Source organism: Xiphophorus maculatus, chromosome 18 (genome assembly GCF_002775205.1).
Source record: "Xiphophorus maculatus strain JP 163 A chromosome 18, X_maculatus-5.0-male, whole genome shotgun sequence".
Taxonomy (NCBI): domain Eukaryota; kingdom Metazoa; phylum Chordata; class Actinopteri; order Cyprinodontiformes; family Poeciliidae; genus Xiphophorus; species Xiphophorus maculatus.
The window spans coordinates 23,050,792-23,070,110 of record NC_036460.1 but is presented as its reverse complement, the minus strand read 5'-3'; the positions used below and the strand labels follow the sequence as shown (position 1 = coordinate 23,070,110).

Below are 19,319 nucleotides of genomic sequence, written 5' to 3'. Positions count from 1 at the left end.
CCTATTCACTAATAACTTCCTTTTTTTTTTTTTTACCATTCATTATAATGAATGGTAAAAACTTTTACAGCTGTAATTAGCACTAATGAATGGTTTATGCTGAAATCATTGCTAGATTTTGATCACAGTCAGATGTGAGTCAATATTTCACCAGTCTTCCAACCATAAATGCCCCGGCTCGCTTTCACTGGCTGTTTTCCTGTTACAGTCCAGCTTGCCAGCGAAGTCCTTACATCATCAGTGAGGTTCAGATAATGCCAGGAGGGAATGTCACACTATTCCAGAAGCTAATGTTTGCCTGTTTGATTCAAAGGTCCACTTGGCTACAGTCTCGCTGCACCAGTATACAGCTGATGTCATAACAGTCCGTCAGTATGGTGGAAACACCTGTCATGCTTTACAGCTATTACATTTTTAGATTTTAATTGACTTTTCCAAATACACTCCTATACATCAAGGTCATGCAGCTCCATCTTTGTCCCATCTGAAGATTTCTCCTGAAGCAACCTGAATATCTGTGTCAGCAGCAGCAGCTGTTGCCTGCTGTGATAAAAGTTCAAAGGTTGAGACATTGTTTAACTGATTCATATTTCCCTTCAACTCCCTGACATGTTTGTTGTGCCCTGACGATGCTGCTTGTTCACTTGAATCCAACAACACAGGCGGATGCTTTAGGCTACTGAGTGACCGACATCATGAGTGTTATTTGTAAAAAAAAAAAAAAAAAAGGAGAAACTGTACATAATTTGTCTTCCACTTAGCAGATTTACACCAGTTGTAAAGTACTGTTGTTAATAAAAGGTTGGAAATATTTCACAAGATTTTTGTGGAGTACTCCGAGCTACAACTGCAGCCAAGACATTTGAGATCTCTTCCCAGTTATCTGTGTTGCTTCCAGAAAAACAGCACACTGCAGACGTGTGTAAATCTCTTTGACTTAAAAGTTGAATTCACTCCTAATGCTCACAATAATTTCTAGAAAAATCTTCTGTGGTTTGAGTTCCTCTTTAAAGCATTTTTCAGATGCTTTGTGTGACATCTGAAAAATCTGAACAAAGCACTTTACTTTTTCCGTGTTGGATCTCCATTTGAAACTATACAAAGATGACAAAATGTGCAGTCTTCACAGCGCACTTTGTTACAAATCATGAGGAAAATATAAAAGTGTTCTGGATGTATGATTTTGTGGCGTTGCACGGAAAGGAAAAGGGCGCAGCACCACGAAAGGATTGCCATTTTGTCGTCATGTTCAGTTTTGACTTAACGAAGAAACTGCTTTGTTATCTGTTTCAATGAACAAACTACACAAGAGTAAACGCACGAAACGATGAAGTATGAAACGCTGTCTGCCTTTCACAGTTTCACAAAGATTATTTGAACGCCAAACAGACAAAACCGAGGTGGCTTCTTCAGAGATTCACTTATTCCTTGCGCAGGACAAACGAGGAAGAAACCCTCGCCAAAAACCAGATATCAGCGTATTTTTCATATAATGTGAAGCCTTTATAACAAATCTATGCACAGGTTGCTTGGCCAATGAACGACTATAGACTTCCAGGTGTGATAATAAACCCTTCGCACCAAATTAGAAACCTTCTTCGTCCGTAAAAGAGCCGTCTTTCATCCACAAGAACCAACATTTGGACGAGAAGGAACACATAAGATGATATCACAAAAAAAGAAACTGCTGGATGAAATGTTGAACAAGAGCCTTTCACCGGGTTCAGTGCCCGTATAGACTTAAGAAGAAAAAATGTAAAACTGATAAAACATCCACAGATTAAAGCGCTGAGGACGGGCAGGATGTTGCTGCGGCGGAGATGAGGTTTTTTAAAAGATATGAGCTCCTTTGCGGTTTATAAACATTTTCTTTTATTCTATCCCGACGTCGAGCAGCTTCTCCAGGTGGCCGTCGCAGGTTATGATGAAGATATCTGATTTTAAGAAATGCGTGACTGGAATTGGAAGGTTGTATGATCACTACAGCTAGACGTGATTTAAAAAAAAAAAAAACAATGAACAGAACAAAGTGCTTGATTACGCAGACGTATTTTAAGACGCAAGTTTTGCCACACGCTAGTGACCATCTAGAAAGTGCAAGAACGTCAAAAGACGTATTTTGATTGCTTAAAGTCAAAATCCTCCTTTGGTGATAGCGTGGTGGGATAAGATGGTACCAAACAGGCTTGACGTCTCAAAGTTGATTTCACAAATTTTATGAAATGAATAATTAATCAATATTGTCAAAACAAAAAGGATTTCATTACAAACCCCTTGACGATGAAACATTCCTATGCATCGACATCCCATAAATGTGTGGCGTTAAAAAGTGATACGCCTTTGGAGATGCTTAGTAAAGGAACAAATTTTTACGCACGCTTGGACGTGTGAAAGTGCGCTCCTTGCTTTTGAATGCCATATTTTTAGATGCGATCACGTGAGAGGTGGGACTCATTAGAATATCACATTTAAGCCTCCTGTAGGTTCAGCCTAAATCCCAAACTGTCAGATACGCATAAAGATGCGCACGCTCCACGCTTCCAAGATGGGTAAAAATTTGACGCGTCTGTGTAGACTGCTTTATTTGAATGAGGGAAAAGATTGATAATAAAAACTGTCTTTTGTTTCAGCTTGCCTGATCTATATCGTCATCTTCATGAGTTTTTACAGTAAGTACATGTCTCTTTTTTATTTGTTATTTGAATTGCTTAGTTCATGTAACAGACGCAGTGCGCTTCCTCTCTGACTCCCCACCTCCTCGCCCTACATCCTTTCATTAGCTTTCATTGTGCTTCAAGGTATTGGCGTTCCTTTCTTTTCTTTTTGTTGGTTTTTACAAGTGCCCTTTCCCCTTTTTCAGTTTGGATGTCAAAACCCACACTTGTTCTCTTCCACATTTAGAAGACAAGACGCAATAAAACGAGCGCTTGCATCTCACTGTCAGCCCCAAAACACCCACGCAACCTGTCTTGCCTTCAGATGAGTTTCCCCCAGCAGCAGCAGCAGGATCATCATCATCATTATCATCACCCGAGGCTGCTTTCGCCTGTATTAGGGAAATCACTGAGTGCCTTTGTGTCTCGAGATCGAGTCGGTTTGTGGTTGTTGTTGTTCTTAGCGTCTGTCCTGGAAAGATTGTGCGCAACAGATGCCGGAGTTTGCGAGCTGCCGTTGTCTGTTTGGATTAATTTCGAGAATAAATAAATAAATAAATAAATACATGAATGAATGAATGAATGAATGAATGAATGAATGCATGAATGAATGAATGAATGAATGAATGAATGAATGAATGAATGAATGAATGAATGAATGAATGAAAGGAAAAGCTCTTCTGAATATCAGGGAGAGTTTTTAGAAAAAATTTTTGCAACATATTCAGCAGTTTTGCTTTAAAAGAAAAACCCAACAGAACTGCTGCGTCTGATCCACCTCAGCAGCAGCATCCCTAAACTGACGGAGCGTTTGGAAAACGGAGGTTTGCCGTGAAAATCCCGTGAACAATATTTAGGTTTATCCTGAAAGAGTTTTTTGTTTTATTTTGGTCTTTGTGTCTTTTTTGCGCGGTCATACTTTTGTCTCGTCACTTATCTGAAACACTCTGATGTGGAACTAATGGGTTGTCGTTTTTGATGGGAGGGGGAACTAACAGGCGGCGGACAGTCGGTCTTGCAGTGTTGCTGATGAGGAAATCCCGACCCGCCCCCGCCCCATCGGCCCCCCGAAAAGCGATGTGCGCTGAGATCATCGCAAGGTTGAACAAAACCAGTGCAGAAGGGGCGGCGGCGGCGGCGGCGGCGGCGGTGGGAAGGGATTTCCCGAGGCTGCGGTGCCATGTCCGTTATGATGATGCAATTTTCTCACGCTAATGTTCAACAACGGGCGAAAACCTGTTGCTCCATCAGAGAGAAGGAGATGGAAAAAGAAGGGTTGAGGGGAAAAATTAATGATCCAGACAACTGTGTGGGATGGTGTAAACATCAGCTTGTTTGCGATCACTGATCGCCGCGGGGGGAAACTTGAATGATCGTCTTTGTTTGTTGAGCGCCTAATTATCGTTTTCTCTCCCTTGAGGTTTCACTTTTTCTCTTTTTTTTATCCAAGCCTCGGGTTTTATTGAAACTGGTGCGTAGCCACGGCGGTTAGCTCTTGCAGGATTTGCTGCCGTTGCTGCAGCTCGGCGGAGGTTTGCGGTAACCTCTGGAGCGCGTGCCGGCGTGTGCGCAACTCCACGTGCGCTCTACGCAGCAGAGCGCAAAACTATCAGCGCAGCGCAGCTTGCAATACAAATGAATGCATTTTAAGGCGCGCTCCGTACTGCACCTGATAAAGTTGCGTGTTCTTTTGTGGTTTCTGTATTTGATACTGATGTCAGCGCGTCAGCAACTCGTGTTGACTTTGTGCCATTTAATCTGTTGTGGTGGACGTGTGCAATTCAGGTTGAACTGCAAGTTCAACTTTGTCTTATTCTTGTTGGTAGGTTTTGTCGCAGGAGGCAGTGTCGCCAACGAAGTCTTGCAAACTGTCTCACAGGACAGGAGTAGCAGGTGAGCTGTCTCCTCCTTTGTTTCCAAGTCAATTTTTGCCAATAATTGTTTTTTTTTTTTGTTTGTTTTTTTAATATATATGCTTTCCGGCCCGAGTCAGATTTCATAGATACTATTCGGGTCAATTTGAGCCGGCAGTCAAGTTGAAGTGCAAAAGAAGATTTAAAAAATGTCCAATTATATGCGTTTCCTTGCAGCTATGAACCATATTTCACCCCCCACCCCCCAACCACATACACACACAGACACACAAGCGCCTCTACGTGCACACCACCACGCACGCACACCTGTTTGCGCAGCTATCTTTGCGGGACTTTCCATTGACTTCCATTCATTTCTACAGCCTAAACCTTACCCTTACCCTTATCCATTACATACCGAACTCTAACCAAAACTCAATTCACACCTTAGTCCTAAATCTGACCCCTGACCCAAAAACAACATTCCCCCTTCGATCCCCACAAGGAGCAGTGGGTCCCCACAACGTAGTATGTTTCAGGAAAATGGTCCCCACAAGGTATTAGAAACAAACGCACACACACACATATACAGTACAGACCAAAAGTTTGGACACACCTTCTCATTGAATTCAATGAGAAGGTCTGTACTGTACATGCACACGCCCACACACACAAACCCACTTCCTCACTACTCTCTTTGCTTCACTAGCAATCTGCGAGAAAGCAGGCGTTCATAACACTTTTGACGGGAATCTTTTCTGTTCCCGGTCAAATTCCACCCACACTGAGTGACACTCAGCAGGACTGGAGGAAAACATAAAACACTCTCTGCATGACTCATTTGTTTTGGTCAATTTGACCCCGAACAGCACATGTGTCTCATGTTCAATTATAAAGACCACCCATTGAAAAAAAATATCAAAATGTAATATAATTTTTTTTTTTTTACCAAAGATCAATTTCAAGGAAATTATTGTTTTTTTGTGTCTAGGTTTTTTTCAGTGGACATTAAAAATGTAAATTCCATTTCTTGTGTCCAAATGAGTAAATGAGTGGGTTGTCGTCATTGATCCTTTATTTGTGAGAAATAAAAAAACATCATTGCACAAACATTGATTGAAATGGTTAGTATTGGACTTAATAATCAGATAGAAAAATGATTTGGAGGATTTTTTTGGTTTCTGACACTATGGCTTGACTCCCTGGGTCAAATTGACCCAGGGATATTGTTGCTGTACGTCAGAAACAAACATAACAGGAGGGTTAAGCATAATAAACAAAATGCTCTTTAAAAAAAAAAAAGAAGGAAGAATACCAGCAGGCAAGCCACTAGCTACAAAAAAAATAAGAAAAAAACAAACATAAACCCCCAACAAGTTATAGTTTTAACTGTCTGTGTCTATGTGTGGGTGTGTGTTTGTGGGCATGTAGCCAGGTGTGTTGTATCGTTATTATAGATGACACAGTGTTGACATGTAGTAGCTAATATGATTGGTGTCATTTTATTTTTCAAAGAGTATGGTTACTTTGGCAGACCTTTTATTGCAGGAAGGAGGCTGCCTGCTTGCACAAGCATATTAACTGTTGCATCATAACCACACTAGTCTTTGCTTTCCACCCACTGTGTAACCGAGCTTCCTGCAGGGCATATACCGTACGTATATGTACAGTGCCTTGCGAAAGTATTCGGCCCCCTTGAACTTTTCACCCTTTTGTCCCTTTTCAGGCTTCAAACATGATGATCTAAAGTTTTTATTCTTTTGCGAAGAATCAACAACAAGTGGGACACAATCGTGAGGTGGAATGAAATTTGAAACTTTTTTAACAAATAAAAAAACTGCAAAGTGGGGCATGCATTATTATTCGGCCTCCTTGCGTTAATACTTTGTAGCGCCACCTTTTGCTGCTATTACAGCTGCAAGTCCTTTGGGGTTTGTCTCTATCCGTTTTGCGCATCAAGAGACTGAAATTCTTGCCCATTCTTCCTTGCAAAGCAGCAGGAGCTCAGTGAGGTTGGATGGAGAGCGTTTGTGAACAGCAGTTTTCAGCTCTTTCCTCCGATTCTTGATTGGATTCAGGTCTGGACTTTGACTTGGCCATTCTAACACCTGGATACGTTTATTTGTGAACCATTCCATTCTAGATTTTGCTTTATGTTTGGGTTCATTGTCTCTTTGGAAGATAAATCTCCATCCCAGTCTCAGGTCTTTTGCATCCTCCAACAGGTTTTCTTTCAGAACGGTCTTGTATTTGGCTCCATCCATCTTCCCATCAATTTTAACCGTCTTCCCTGTCCCTGCTGAAGAAAAGCAGGCCCAAACCATGATGCTGCCACCACCATGTGTGACAGTGGGGATGATGTGTTCAGGGTGATGGGCTGTGTTGCTTTTACGCCAAACATATCATTTTGCATTGTGGCCAAAACAGTTTGATTTTGGTTTCATCTGACCAGAGCACCTTCTTCCACATGTTTGGTGCTTCTCCCAGGTGGCTTGTGGCAAACTTTAAACCAGACTTTTTACAGATGTCTTTGAGAAATGGTTTTCTTCTTGCCACTCTTCCATAAAGGCCAGATTTGTGCAGTGTACGACTGATTGCTGTCCTGTGGACAGACTCTCCCACCTCAGCTGTAGATCTCTGCAGTTCATCCAGAGTGATCATGGGCCTCTTGGCTGCATCTCTGATCAGTCTTCTCCTTGTCCGAGATGAAAGTTTAGAGGGACGGCCGCGCCTTGGTAGATTTGCAGTGGTCTGATACTCCTTCCATTTCAATATGCTCTTGGGAAATCTTTTTGTATCCAAATCCGGCTTTAAACGTCTCCACAACGGTATCTCGAACCTGCCTGGTGTGTTCCTTGGTCTTCATGATGCTCTCTGCGCTTTAAACACAAACCTGAGACTATCACAGAGCAGGTGCATTCATAGTTATGGTTCTGGTTCTGGGGATGCAGAGCAGAACCAGAACCACAAGACTTGAGAGGTCTGAAAGGTTGATACAACAACAGCAGGTCTTTAATGTATTGTGGTGATAAACCATCCAGTGATTTATAAACCAACAACAGCACTCTAAAGTCTATTCTGTGAGCTGCAGGGAGCCATCGTAAAACCTCTTTCTTCCTGGTTTTAGTTAGAACACGACCAGAGGCGTTCTGGATCGGCTGAAGCCGTCTTGATTGATTGTTTTTTTTTTTTTTTTAGGCAATCAGAGACAATGAACTCAGGTGTGATAAACCACAGCTATGATTTCAGGTGTAGATCAGATCAGATTTTTACACAGGGCCATGAAGGTTTTCTTTTCCTCAGTAATAACCAACTTTACTTAAAAATTGTACTTTGTGTTTACTTGCATTGCCTTTGACTTATATTTAAGTTGGTTTTATGTTCTGGAACACCTAAGTGTGAAAACATGCACACACACAAAAAAAAAGAAAATCATGAATGGATGCAAACAATGTTTCATGGAGACCTTCGCTGTTATCGCAGCTACTGTTATTGCTGAGTAACAATAATAGTAGAAACAAAGAGCAGGTGTTTCCTTCTAGCTACTGTTCAGGATGGCTCACACTGATGAGTGTTTCCTCTTACGTCCATCAGAGGGCAGTAAAACAGAAGATAAGAGTATTTTAAAGGTTCAAAGAGAGAAAGCGTTCCCTTTGATCTTTTTTTCAAATTTTTATTATTGTGTACTTTCATTTTAGTGTCGGTAGAATACATTTATAATTAACCGAAACCCGTGACCATAATCCTTGCATTGCAGAAAACCCTGCAAAGGAGCCAAATCTGAGGGCCCCGGAATGCACTGTTGCGCTGGGGAGCCGTACGATCCAGAAACAGACACTTGTTGCAAAGATAAAGGAGAGGAAAAAACAGGTAATATCTTTCCATCAGCCGGGTTGAATGTCCTGTTATTTTCTCCTTGAAAGATTTGTCTTGGTGTCAATCTGTAAACACCTGATGCTCTGAAAGAGTCTCATAGATTCACAGTTCCATAAAGTTTGCCTTTTCTTGTGGTGGCAGCATCTTGCTGTGGGGAAACGTTTCTTTCACAGGAATTGTGCAGGTGGTCAAATTGGATGAAGGTCAAAGGGGTAATTCTGAAAGAAAACCTGTTGTGCAGAGTTAAAGCTGCACGCAGGCTGAATACAAAGCCACACCACACTTCTCAGAATGTGTTGGTATAATGTTCACTCACTGCACTGGATTTCAACTGGATGCTTTTTCTCAAACTGGAAAAAGTGTAAAAATATGTCTTTAACCTCTGTGGAGCATATTGATGTACCCTGCAGTGAACTGTTTTAATTTATTCAGTTGGCAGCGTACTTGTGCCAAGTTTCTGACAAGAGCGTGTGTACAAACCTGATATTTTTATGGCCACATGAAAATGACACAGTCAGTGCTTTCATTTCACCCAGAGTTCACACAAAGTTCTCTTTGCGCAGAAAAGATGATGCAATTCTGAACTTTACAGGAAACTAGTGGAAAACCTCAAAATGAACCTCCAGATGTGGATCATGTGGTGGGGAACTCCAAATGAACCTCCAGATGTTGTTCATGCTGGCGGGGGGCCAGTGGGGATCCTAGAAATATTTCAGCAGCTCTGATGCGTTTGCTACTTGAGTTATTAGACTATTGAACTTTGGCTCTCTCCTAACTCTGGGGCTTCCCTTCAACAACACATTGCACCTACGACGACACAAAGCATTTCCTTCGATTGCATTGCCACTTATGCTGATTACCCTTTTTTCTTTTGCTGCTTTCACAGGCAAAATGAGTGAGAAGGTGTCAAAATGCTGCGGACTCGAAGCTTACAACCCACTCAACGAAATGTGTTGTGACTTTACTGTCCTACCTAAACCTTTTCCCATGGCGGAGTGCTGTGGAAAAGGTAGGCATACATTCAATGGAGTTAAACATTTGTGCGAGAGTTAGTGCTGGCTTATGCCGCCAAAGTTGTGTTTGAAAAGATAAAGCAAGCAAGAAAGAAACTTGCCACCGATGGGGTTCTGACCTTTACTTGACCTTTATGTCGAATTATCTTATCAGAAACAAGCACCAGTGACATGCACACAATTCGGACACGGTACTAGGCAAGTGGTCCCAATGCTATGTCTTTGCATTTTAGTCAAGTTTGACTTCATCATTAGTGTCTCTTATTTCTGAAAACCCGCATAGTTTATTATGTAAATATTTCACTCCGTCGATAATAGCAACACACAAAAGAGGGACACCAAAAAGACCCTGCGCTCGTCCCAATTTTATTATTGCTTGACTGACATCCAAAGCAGCTGTTTTATATCTCGACCTTTGAATATTACAGAAATCAAAAAGAGCCTCAGAGGAGACCACAATAAGGGATTTAATCTCTTATATTCGCAATCCTTTGCAAACAGTATACGACCAGGGATTAATGAGCCTTGTGATCAGTCAAAGAATCAAAAAGTTTCCATGGAGATGAAAGTCCGTTTTATCTCTTTCAATCGTCCAGACTATGACAGGATTAAAAGCTTAATTCAAGTGAATTCAAGTAAGGTTCAAACCTATTAAACTGTGAAGCACTGATCACAATATGTCTAAACATGTGTAAGGAGCAATCTGTGATCTGAGAGATCTAATGATCACAAGCACTGCTTGAATTTGCCCCATGCCCAATATTTTGGATATTGTTTTCTTAAGATTTCATGCTCCATCTTGTTGTCGTTCATTGCGATTCGGAGTCGTGTTTGGGCCAGCTGACCTCGAAGCATAAAGTGTCTCCTGTTTCCAGAAAACATTTGTTGGAATCACATGACCAGATTTCCTGACCTATAATTATTTATTTCTGCAGCGGCCTTCAATAGCAAAACTCAGCTGTGTTGTGGTAAAAACTATACGATCTTGGACAGAAGTTCTCCGGACCATGAGTGCTGTTATGGGAGTCAGTTCAACATCAACGAAGAGTGCTGCTGCAGAGGTCAAATTGAACGCAAGGTCTCAGGTTGCTGTGGTGAGAACAGCACCACTGTGACAGGTTAGCTTGTCTCTTTAACAGCTTGTGTGGCTTTTAGACCACTAAATAAAAATTTGACATGTTTGGAGTGTTCATGTATGCAACTAGATAAAGTCCAGTGGAACCAATCGCCTTCAGAGGTTACCTAATTAGTAAATATTACGTGTGGATATTATTATAAATCCAGCTGTTCTGTGAAGGCCTCAGAGATTTGTTGAATAACTTTAGCAAGCAACCTGCAATATTTAGTATTCAATGAATGTGAACTGGGAGTGGCTTTATGCGAATGGATAGCTCACATTATCATATATTTATTTGTAAATTCCCACTAAAATACTGTGATTTTTGTGCTCTCATCATGCTTCTCTGAAGTCTGGTGCTGCAAGTGGCTCAAACCAAAGTGCAGGTCTGAAAATCCACACCCAGATTCTTATATTTAGAACAATGTCTTTTGAGAAATTCATTGTTTTAAATGTAAAACAAAACGGGACGTAGAACGTAAAGGGAGATTAGATTAAACATTTGAAGGGTGTTAATTTGCTTGATCCAGAATAAGAGATCCCTTTATTATCATGCTGGCCATGTTTTTTTATAATATCTATATCTTGGAGTTTATGGATTTTAACACATAAACCTTTTGATATGTTAGGAATCATATTATTATGTCAATGGCTTGAACTTTGGCCTTCTTGCATATTTATTTGGCTGATGTTTGCCTTACAGAAATGAATCCCCCTGCCAGTCTTGTTCAAGAGCATCAGAGGTATCTAATGCTTGATTTTGCTTCGTTAGCACATGTTGAGTGACAAAACAATGTTTTGAACTAAAATATTTTAAAAAATAATTGTAGTTTAATAGACTTAGACATTCTTCATTATCGTTACACAAAGACACAACAGTGAATTTGGCAACAAGATCTTGTAGCTCGACTCCTGAAGTACACACAAAATAATTATAATAATAAAACAACTATAGCTGCACAAATACAATAACTCTAAAGGATAATGTGTAGATGATATTTTTTTAAATGCTTCTAATCTTCATCTGTCCACAGGTCACATTTTTGTGGGTCAGCGTCTTACAATCGAAAGACCGAACGCTGCTGCCAGAGGACACACAAAGACATAAACACTCGATGCTCCTCAGGTAAAATGACCAGTGTGTTTGTTTTTACACCATACATACAGCTGTTGGCATCTTATCAGACTTTACATGAGCAGAGAAGAACTACAATGCATCCTCTGTTAGAACGGCATCAAGATCGTGATAAACATTTATCTCAAACACCAACGAGGAAAGCCAAGGTTGTTTATCGTCGACCGTCCCAAGATGGCTGAGCAACCGAACAAACCTTTGATTTAAAGATTCGAAAACAAAGAAAGTGTTTCTTCATTTCCCCCTCCACATCTATCTTTTAGTAATGATCTGCAATGTCAGCCAATCTCCCTTAACTTTTAGTGTATGTCCTTTTTTTTTAGATTACGCAGCTGCAGCAAAGCATTGATATATTTTAAGTTTTTTCAAACTTTTTTCAAAGTTTTTGCTTGTGATATCAGTATGTATAAATATACACGTAGAAGTCGCCAATAAGGTGGCCAAAGCCAAAGAAGAGTAGTTTATAACAGTATGTCTTTTGTCAATAAAGCTGAAACAAAAGGTTTTTGCACTGCAACAGATGCAAGGGAGGAAGCAAGAAGAACAAATATGCACACCTACATAATTTAAACAGCGCAGTGACCTCTGAAGCTGGACTCAAATGTGAAAAAGGGAAACTGTCAAACCTTTGGTTTGGACTGTAAACCAAAAGTTTGGGTCAGCTGAAGTACTCTTGAATAAATTCAGACGGACCATTCCCCTGTCTGAAATCACTCCCACTCATTCTTACTTTTAAAAGTCCCCAGACACCAGTTTCAGTCCTCCAGACTGGAAAAATGAATGTATTTTAGAAGTTCACCAGAGGACTCAGCATTACAAGCAGGCCAGATTATTTTACAGTCAGACATTTGTCATAAGGTGTCTGAGAAATGATTTTTGGAGACTTCTTTTAAAAAGTACTGCCAGTGTGGAAACAAAGCACCCTCATATTACAAACGGCTCATTGAATGGTGCAGTCTCTCCCTGCCTTTGGGCAAACTACAGATGGTATTGTTTGTATAATATTCAGTTTAAGCTGCAGCTTCTGATAATCCTCCAAATCATCAAAGCTCATCTCCATCCTTTTCACAAGCTTCTATCAGAACTTTAATTTCTTGCTTTATAAATAAAATAAAATAAAATCCACTTTTTTCAGCTTTACATCGTGTTATAATATTATCCCATCATCAAAAACATGCCTGGGTTGTTGCTTTGATTCTTCCATGCAAGTTTGAGAAATACTTTAATCTCCCATGACAACCATTCATGGGTGCCTAAACGCTTCCTGCCACCACTGTTCCACAGAGCTCCTCCTTGCAGATGCACTTTCCAGCCGAGTTTCAGGCTCACAGCAGCTCCCCCACTCCGCTCCTTCAGACTAGCGGCAGGTGGAACTGCACATCTGTGGAGCTTATTATACAAACTATTTCTAGAAACGTTTTCCTAGAAACGCTGTGAGCGGCTTAACGGATAAATGTTGTGGTGATGACTTCTTGAAGAGGGTGTGTCAGAAAGAGCAGGAGCTGCTTAAAGAGACAGAGGCCTAATTTCAAGATGTCAAACTGCAAATCTATTTTAAGTTGTGTTTCACATGTATACATAGCATTTTTATAATAACTGAAGGTAACATAGATACTTGATTGTGGTATAAAATGGCACTATGTGCCTTGAAAATAGATAAATATTAGCTCTTTAACTTTGACATCCTTTATGCATTCTCTCACTCCTTTGGTTTAGGTGTAAAACCTTCACCAACTGTTTACGACCCAAAGACACACATCTGCTGTGACGGCTGTTTGACACTGCTGAAGCCCTGGATGGATCAGGTAATATCCTCATGTCACTGGTTTTGGTTGCTTATCGAATAATTTTGTTTCGCTGAGCTTCCTGTGAGAGTTCAGTGGCACAACCAAACGCCTGGGCCTGCGACTGAGATCAGGCCTTCGGCACATGCAGTATTTATGTGGACAAGTAACAAATCAGAGTAGTTCAATGCAGCTAGCCCAGCTTTAAAACAGTTACTGTGATCTACTGGTTTGCAGCAGTTTGCAGCTCTTCGCTCCTCCCATTTCAAATTTACACTGGGTGTTTTCCTTCCAAGACATATACTCGCTAACTGGCTCCGTAAAAGGATAATGTAAAAACGCTCTGGTAAGACAAAGAGGATTGTGGTTCACATGCTGAAGCTGTTTTTTATTATTATTATTATTTTATTTTTTGTTTTTTAGACAGACATTTGACCAGTTTTGTTTTTTTTTTACCAATTTGTGCCTTTTTTGTTACCAGTCTTTTAAAAACTTTACATTTGATAAAGAAGAAGGCTACAATGTGAAAGACTTACAGCTTTGCTTACAGTTTTTCCTTTGACTCCTTCAGTGTTGTGGAGACGCACCATACGGTGTGGCGCAGAGGGGAGTCCTCTGCTGTGAAAACCGCCTGTACTATCAGAGAGAGGATGGAGAGGAGTGTTCGGAGAGCGGAGTACCTTACAAACCCTTTGCAGAGACCGTGTGTGCTCAGAAGCGGCACAAGTCACCTGGAGGGCACTGCTGTGGGGAGGAACTCTACCAGCCCAACAAAACTGTTTGCTGCAAAGGACATAGGTGAATAATTAAGTGATGCTGAATTGAAGTGCATTCTCTCACCTCTTTTTGTGGTGGGAGAATGCACCAAGAGTCGGTCTTTGTGCAGATGTCTTTTTTTGTGTGTGTGTGCTGCAAACAAGGAATCTGGATGTGCATGAACAAGTTAATGTTGCTTTTTAGACTAAAAAAAAAAAAAAAGTGCTAAAAATTCCAGACGGGAGTGGTGAGGAAATTCCACAATGTCTGAGAAAAGGCAGACATTTCAGCTTCAAGTCTCATTCTGTCTCTTCTTTTTTTTCTCCCCCCTTTTCTTGTCGTGTTTAAACACAACTAACTATTGTGCCAACAATGCTGTATCCAAGTCTGAATTGATGCTTGAAATTCTTTCCATGTTAAAGTCTGTCTGCATGCATGGCTGCGGGAGTTGGGTGTTTTGGCTGTCGACACATGATGCCAGGACATTTAGACATACCCGATCTATGAGTCACACCATGTGAGAAATATTTATTCCTCAATATGAGGAGTAGGTAGCAGTAACAAGGAGGAACTTTGTATAACCTCAATGACTGCAGCTTCCAGACCTCCCACAACATCCTGCATCGCCCTCATGCAAATAAAAATTACAGGAGGCAACATAACTGAGACAAGCTGTTTTATTCAATAAAAACAGCCTCATTAGATGGAGACTTTGAAAAACTTAGCTGAAGTAGCTGAGAGTGGGACACACACACACACACACACACACACACACACACACACACACACAGAGAGAAAGAGTCTGCTGCCTGTGAGTAAATCCCACCTCTTTCCTTTTTCCACTGTCTGCTTTAATCAGTAACAACTTCACACGCCTGCCAAGACTTCCCACAGCAAATGAATGTGGCGTTCTTACATACATTCTTTTTATGTAAATGCTACTTATTTAATCGTTTTTTTGATTACAACATCAACATTTTTTCTGCTTAGATGAACATAAAACTAAGTTTAAAATAATTAAAAAATTAAATAGGTTCATAGACCCAGTTTTCACAGCTTCATTCTTCAGAATAGCAATTTATTTACATATTTTTTTTCTCAACAAATGATCTCCAGCACAGAGCGGACTGGTTTTATCTGGTGCTAGTTGCGTCCATAAAAAAACCCCCAACAAAACCTTTAACGTCAACAATAGCAGATGAAATGCGAAAGCTCTCGTCGAACCTGACTTAGTCTGAATGCTAATAAAGCAGCAGCGCACTATTATTGTGAAGCCTGTTTTTTAAAATCAGAATTAGCATTAAGATCTTCAGCAGATTAGTTCTACATTAGTTCTACCCGATCCGACCACACTGGACCTCCTTCACTTCCCACGTGCATCAGCAAGCCTTGACCTTTTTGCAGTTCCTCCACTGAATCGTTTCTGATGAATACTGACCTCTGCAGACCGGGAGCAAACCAGAGCTGCAGTTTCATGGACGCTCAGACCCAGGTCTTTGTTAAAATCACTCAAATTCTTGTTGCTTTTTTACACCTTCTGACACATCCATTTTGAGAACAAAGTGTTTACCTGCTGCCTCGAGTATCTCATCTTCTAAGATGGACAAACATAGAGAGATAATTGCCTAACTGCATGATTAATGTACATTTGATGAATCCAGTGGATTTTGATGGAAGATGGAACAGTTTAACCTTCTTTGGTTCAATTAGTTTTTCCTAGATCTCAACCTGAGATTAGCGGTGATGGGAAAGGTTCCACCTGCTCATGTTTCTGCAGTGATGTTTGTTTAGCATTTTATCCTTTTCTCACTTTTCTCATATTACTTAGTTTTTCTCTGTTTGACAAAATAGATACGATCGAGGAAAACACATTCGCTGCTGCGGCATTCATGCCTACAACATTTCGGACCCACTAAAGAAGTGCTGCGAAGGAACTCTGCATAACTTGACGATTGGGGAAGAAAATGTCCTGGAGTGCTGTGGATCCAAGCTGCTGAACCCAACAGTAGGGTCTATTTACTCGATCAAAGTCGTAAATCTTTAAAACACAAGTGTGTTATTCATCTTCTCTGAAAACCTCATAAATGCTGTTCAGAACCAGGAAGTTTGCTGCACCGGTGAGGAACAGTCCTTGTTCTATCCAGCAAAGGATGGATTTCAGTGCTGCGGTCACCAATACTACGACTCTACTCTGTGGTCATGCTGCGTGGGCAAGCTCAGTCCAGTACACCATCAGATCACCCATATACGACCCACCCCGAAAGGTCACTTGCTTTGCTGAGAACATGGAGCCTGAGAAATGGAATTTCTCCAGCCAGTTGCTGCATTTTAGTGATGCAATTTTTTTTTTTTTTTTTTGCAGAATCCAAACTTCAACTGGTGAACAATCTGAACAAAACGCAGCTTTGCAATGAAGGTAAGGCAACGCTAAGATGTCTTTTTACTGCCCTAATTATTAAGGGCCTTGATTCAACATGTTGTTGGAAACATTCCTCAGAGGTTCGGGTTCGTGGTGAGGTGATGACTTCGCAGAGTTCCTGCAGGCTTGCCAGCTGCAATGCTTAGAAACTCCTGTTTCACAAAATCCCAAAGATTACTGGACCCACTGGACAATGAACCCACTGTCTTCTTTGAGGACAATGGGTTCACTGTGCCATTGTTCTCAGTGGGTACAATGAACCCAGTGTCACTGAACCATTACACCATGTCTTTAACATGATGCAATAAGGTTGACTAATTGGGAAAATATTTCCCCCACACCATTACGTAACCAGTCTTCTAATCCAAATTGCATGTCTTGGTTGCAGATTAGCTTATTTGACACCAGCAACCACATCAAAATCACATAAATTTATTAATTCTTCACTTTAAACTTCAGCTTTAAAGTTGTCTTCACCACAGCTAAGGCATTGAGTGTCTGCTGTGTGATTGGCCGACTGCCTAATTGTGTTTGCGGGCAACTATGCTTAACAATATGGCACTAAGTGTGTTCTTAAGTTCATGTGTTTTTTTGTGTGTGTGTGTGTGTCTGTGTGTAGTGTTCATTGGGGTTGTGGAAAGCGTGTCTCGGAGCAGCACCGTGTTCAGCAACGTGCTGAAAATCAAAGGGAAGGAGGCCACAGTGGAACCAGATGTTTTCATCCTGGAAACACCGGATCAGTGCAAGTTCTTCAAACTGACTGCCGGAAAGACCTACTTCTTCAATCACGCCGACGTCTTCACTGATTTCAACCACGAGTCCGTCCTGCAGTCTCTGCATTTCATTCTGTCCAAATGTTCCCAGTAGGTCGCCACTGGTTGGTCTGACCCTACGCCTTTTCCCAAAACCTTGTAGCTCTAACTTTTACTTTAAGCTCATATTTCCATGTCAGAAAGTAAGTTTACTTTAACAGTCTCATAATGTAAAATGCCTCTTTACATTTATTACCGTAATCTGACAAAGGCTACAGTAGAGGGTCGATCCAAACATCATAATGGTTTGGAGACAAAGAAGCTAGCTTAAAAAGAGTAGGTGTTCTGAGAGAACATTAAAAACTTGTTTTTATAAGCTAAACTGCTGCCAGCTAATGTGTTTATTAGAAATATATTTTTCCATTTTGAATATATGCTATTTTTTCTCTTTTTTTATGCACTGATTGGATTTGTACCGCACTCTTGACAATTGAATGTTGAAATATTTAAAAGATTTATTTTAACTTACTCAATAAAGCTAAAGAGATTTTTAATAAATAATATCAAGGGTGGTGATTCTGCCCCAGGCCTGTTTTATTACCTCAGCCATCCGAAGAAAAATCGACTTATGTCAGTTTGCATCAAGTAATTATATTGTCATTTTGGTAGCATCTCAAACAAATGTGATCTTCAGGAGAAGAGATGGCAGCGCCTTAAATTTGTTTTGCTATTTCATTTCTTTCTGCTGTTTAAATGTGAACAACCAGACAAAGCTGAAACTAAGAGAAGCTTAGTGATTGTCTACTTTTATCATTACTAACATTTGTTTTTGTGTTGCATGTTGAAAACAAAGACAAATGTACTGGTGGTGCTTTTCATTTTGTAATAAATCTTAAATAAAAACTTCAAATCAACGCTGTTTTTCCATCCATCACTTTAAACCGATTCATCTGTGCAGGGTTGATTGGGAGCAGAGACTTTTGTCCAGCAATAATTGGTCAACAGGACCCTTGTTTTTATTTCTGATGTTTCTCTCATCGAAACAATGAAAGACTTTGACCACACAAGCATTCATCAATCGGTCACTTCTATTCAAAACGTTCTAGTCAAGGCTAACACTGTTAGCAGTCTACCAGTGAGAAGCAGCAGCGAAGCTACTGTATATTTTGTAGTATGAATATAAAAATCTATCAAGAATTTCACAGCGCCCTCTGGGGAGGTTGGTTTGCCAATGCCAAACATGTCCAGCCTCAAACATGCCGGAGAGACGGCTTCTCTCATACAGTAACAGCTCCGTCCCCAGCTGCACTGGCACCCGTTTTGATAAGCCAGAAGGGTGACCCTGGCCGGAAATATCGGAGAGGAGTTTCATCGTGTCTGTGGCCAGCTGGTCAAGCTTGACCCTTCCTTGGTCTGGTTGATTTAGCCGGCAGGCTGTTTCCAGTGGGACCACGAGGAGGTACAACCATGTAACTACTGCTCCTCGGCCTATGGGACAGTTGCCCACCGCTTCCCCAGTTTCATGACCAAGAACTCTCGCCGGACCCACCAGGGTTAGTGACGCCATGTGTTCCCAATCCCTCAGGAGCTGTACTTAATGGCAGCTTATCCCCTGGTGACCTTATGAGAGTCATAGCTATGCCCACGTGACTGACTTTGCAGAAAGTCGGCGACCTCTTTGCACTATGTGCTTTAGCGTCCGCTGACCCCACTCTGTCAGTGTACGTGGCCGAGTTGCTGTCATTCCCAAAGACTTTAATTTTTTTATAATACAGCCGAAAGTTGACTGTGGAATATTTAGGAGCGAGGAAATTTCATGACTGGATTTGTTGCACAGGATTTTGTTGCATTATCTCAGTTCCACCTTGAAATTCACTGAGCTCCTGAGAGTGACCCATACTTCCACAAATGTTTGCAAAAAAAGTCTTCATGTCTAGGTGCTTCACTTTATACACCTGTA

General features: G+C 40.9%; 1 protein-coding gene across 3 annotated transcripts; it reads left to right on the top strand.

Annotated features, from left to right (window-relative positions):
* The first annotated feature begins 2,486 nt into the window (after positions 1–2,486).
* Positions 2,487–18,256, top strand: LOC111611894. Of its 3 annotated transcripts, XM_023350691.1 has the most exons (14): positions 2,487–2,549; positions 2,631–2,669; positions 4,481–4,547; positions 8,265–8,377; positions 9,270–9,392; positions 10,332–10,514; positions 11,217–11,256; positions 11,548–11,639; positions 13,365–13,453; positions 14,004–14,230; positions 16,040–16,193; positions 16,284–16,452; positions 16,551–16,604; positions 17,227–18,255. In XM_023350691.1, exons 1-14 carry the CDS (start codon positions 2,522–2,524, stop codon positions 17,472–17,474), a joined length of 1,626 nt encoding a protein of 541 aa, XP_023206459.1. In that variant the 5' UTR covers positions 2,487–2,521; the 3' UTR covers positions 17,475–18,255. The 3 variants fall into 3 exon arrangements, with proteins under 3 accessions (XP_023206459.1, XP_023206458.1, XP_023206457.1); XM_023350690.1 differs by lacking the exons at positions 2,487–2,549; positions 2,631–2,669 and adding an exon at positions 3,682–3,836 and having other exon boundaries at positions 8,265–8,374; positions 9,266–9,392; positions 17,227–18,256; XM_023350689.1 differs by lacking the exons at positions 2,487–2,549; positions 2,631–2,669 and having other exon boundaries at positions 3,843–4,547.
* Positions 18,257–19,319: the final 1,063 nt, after the last annotated feature.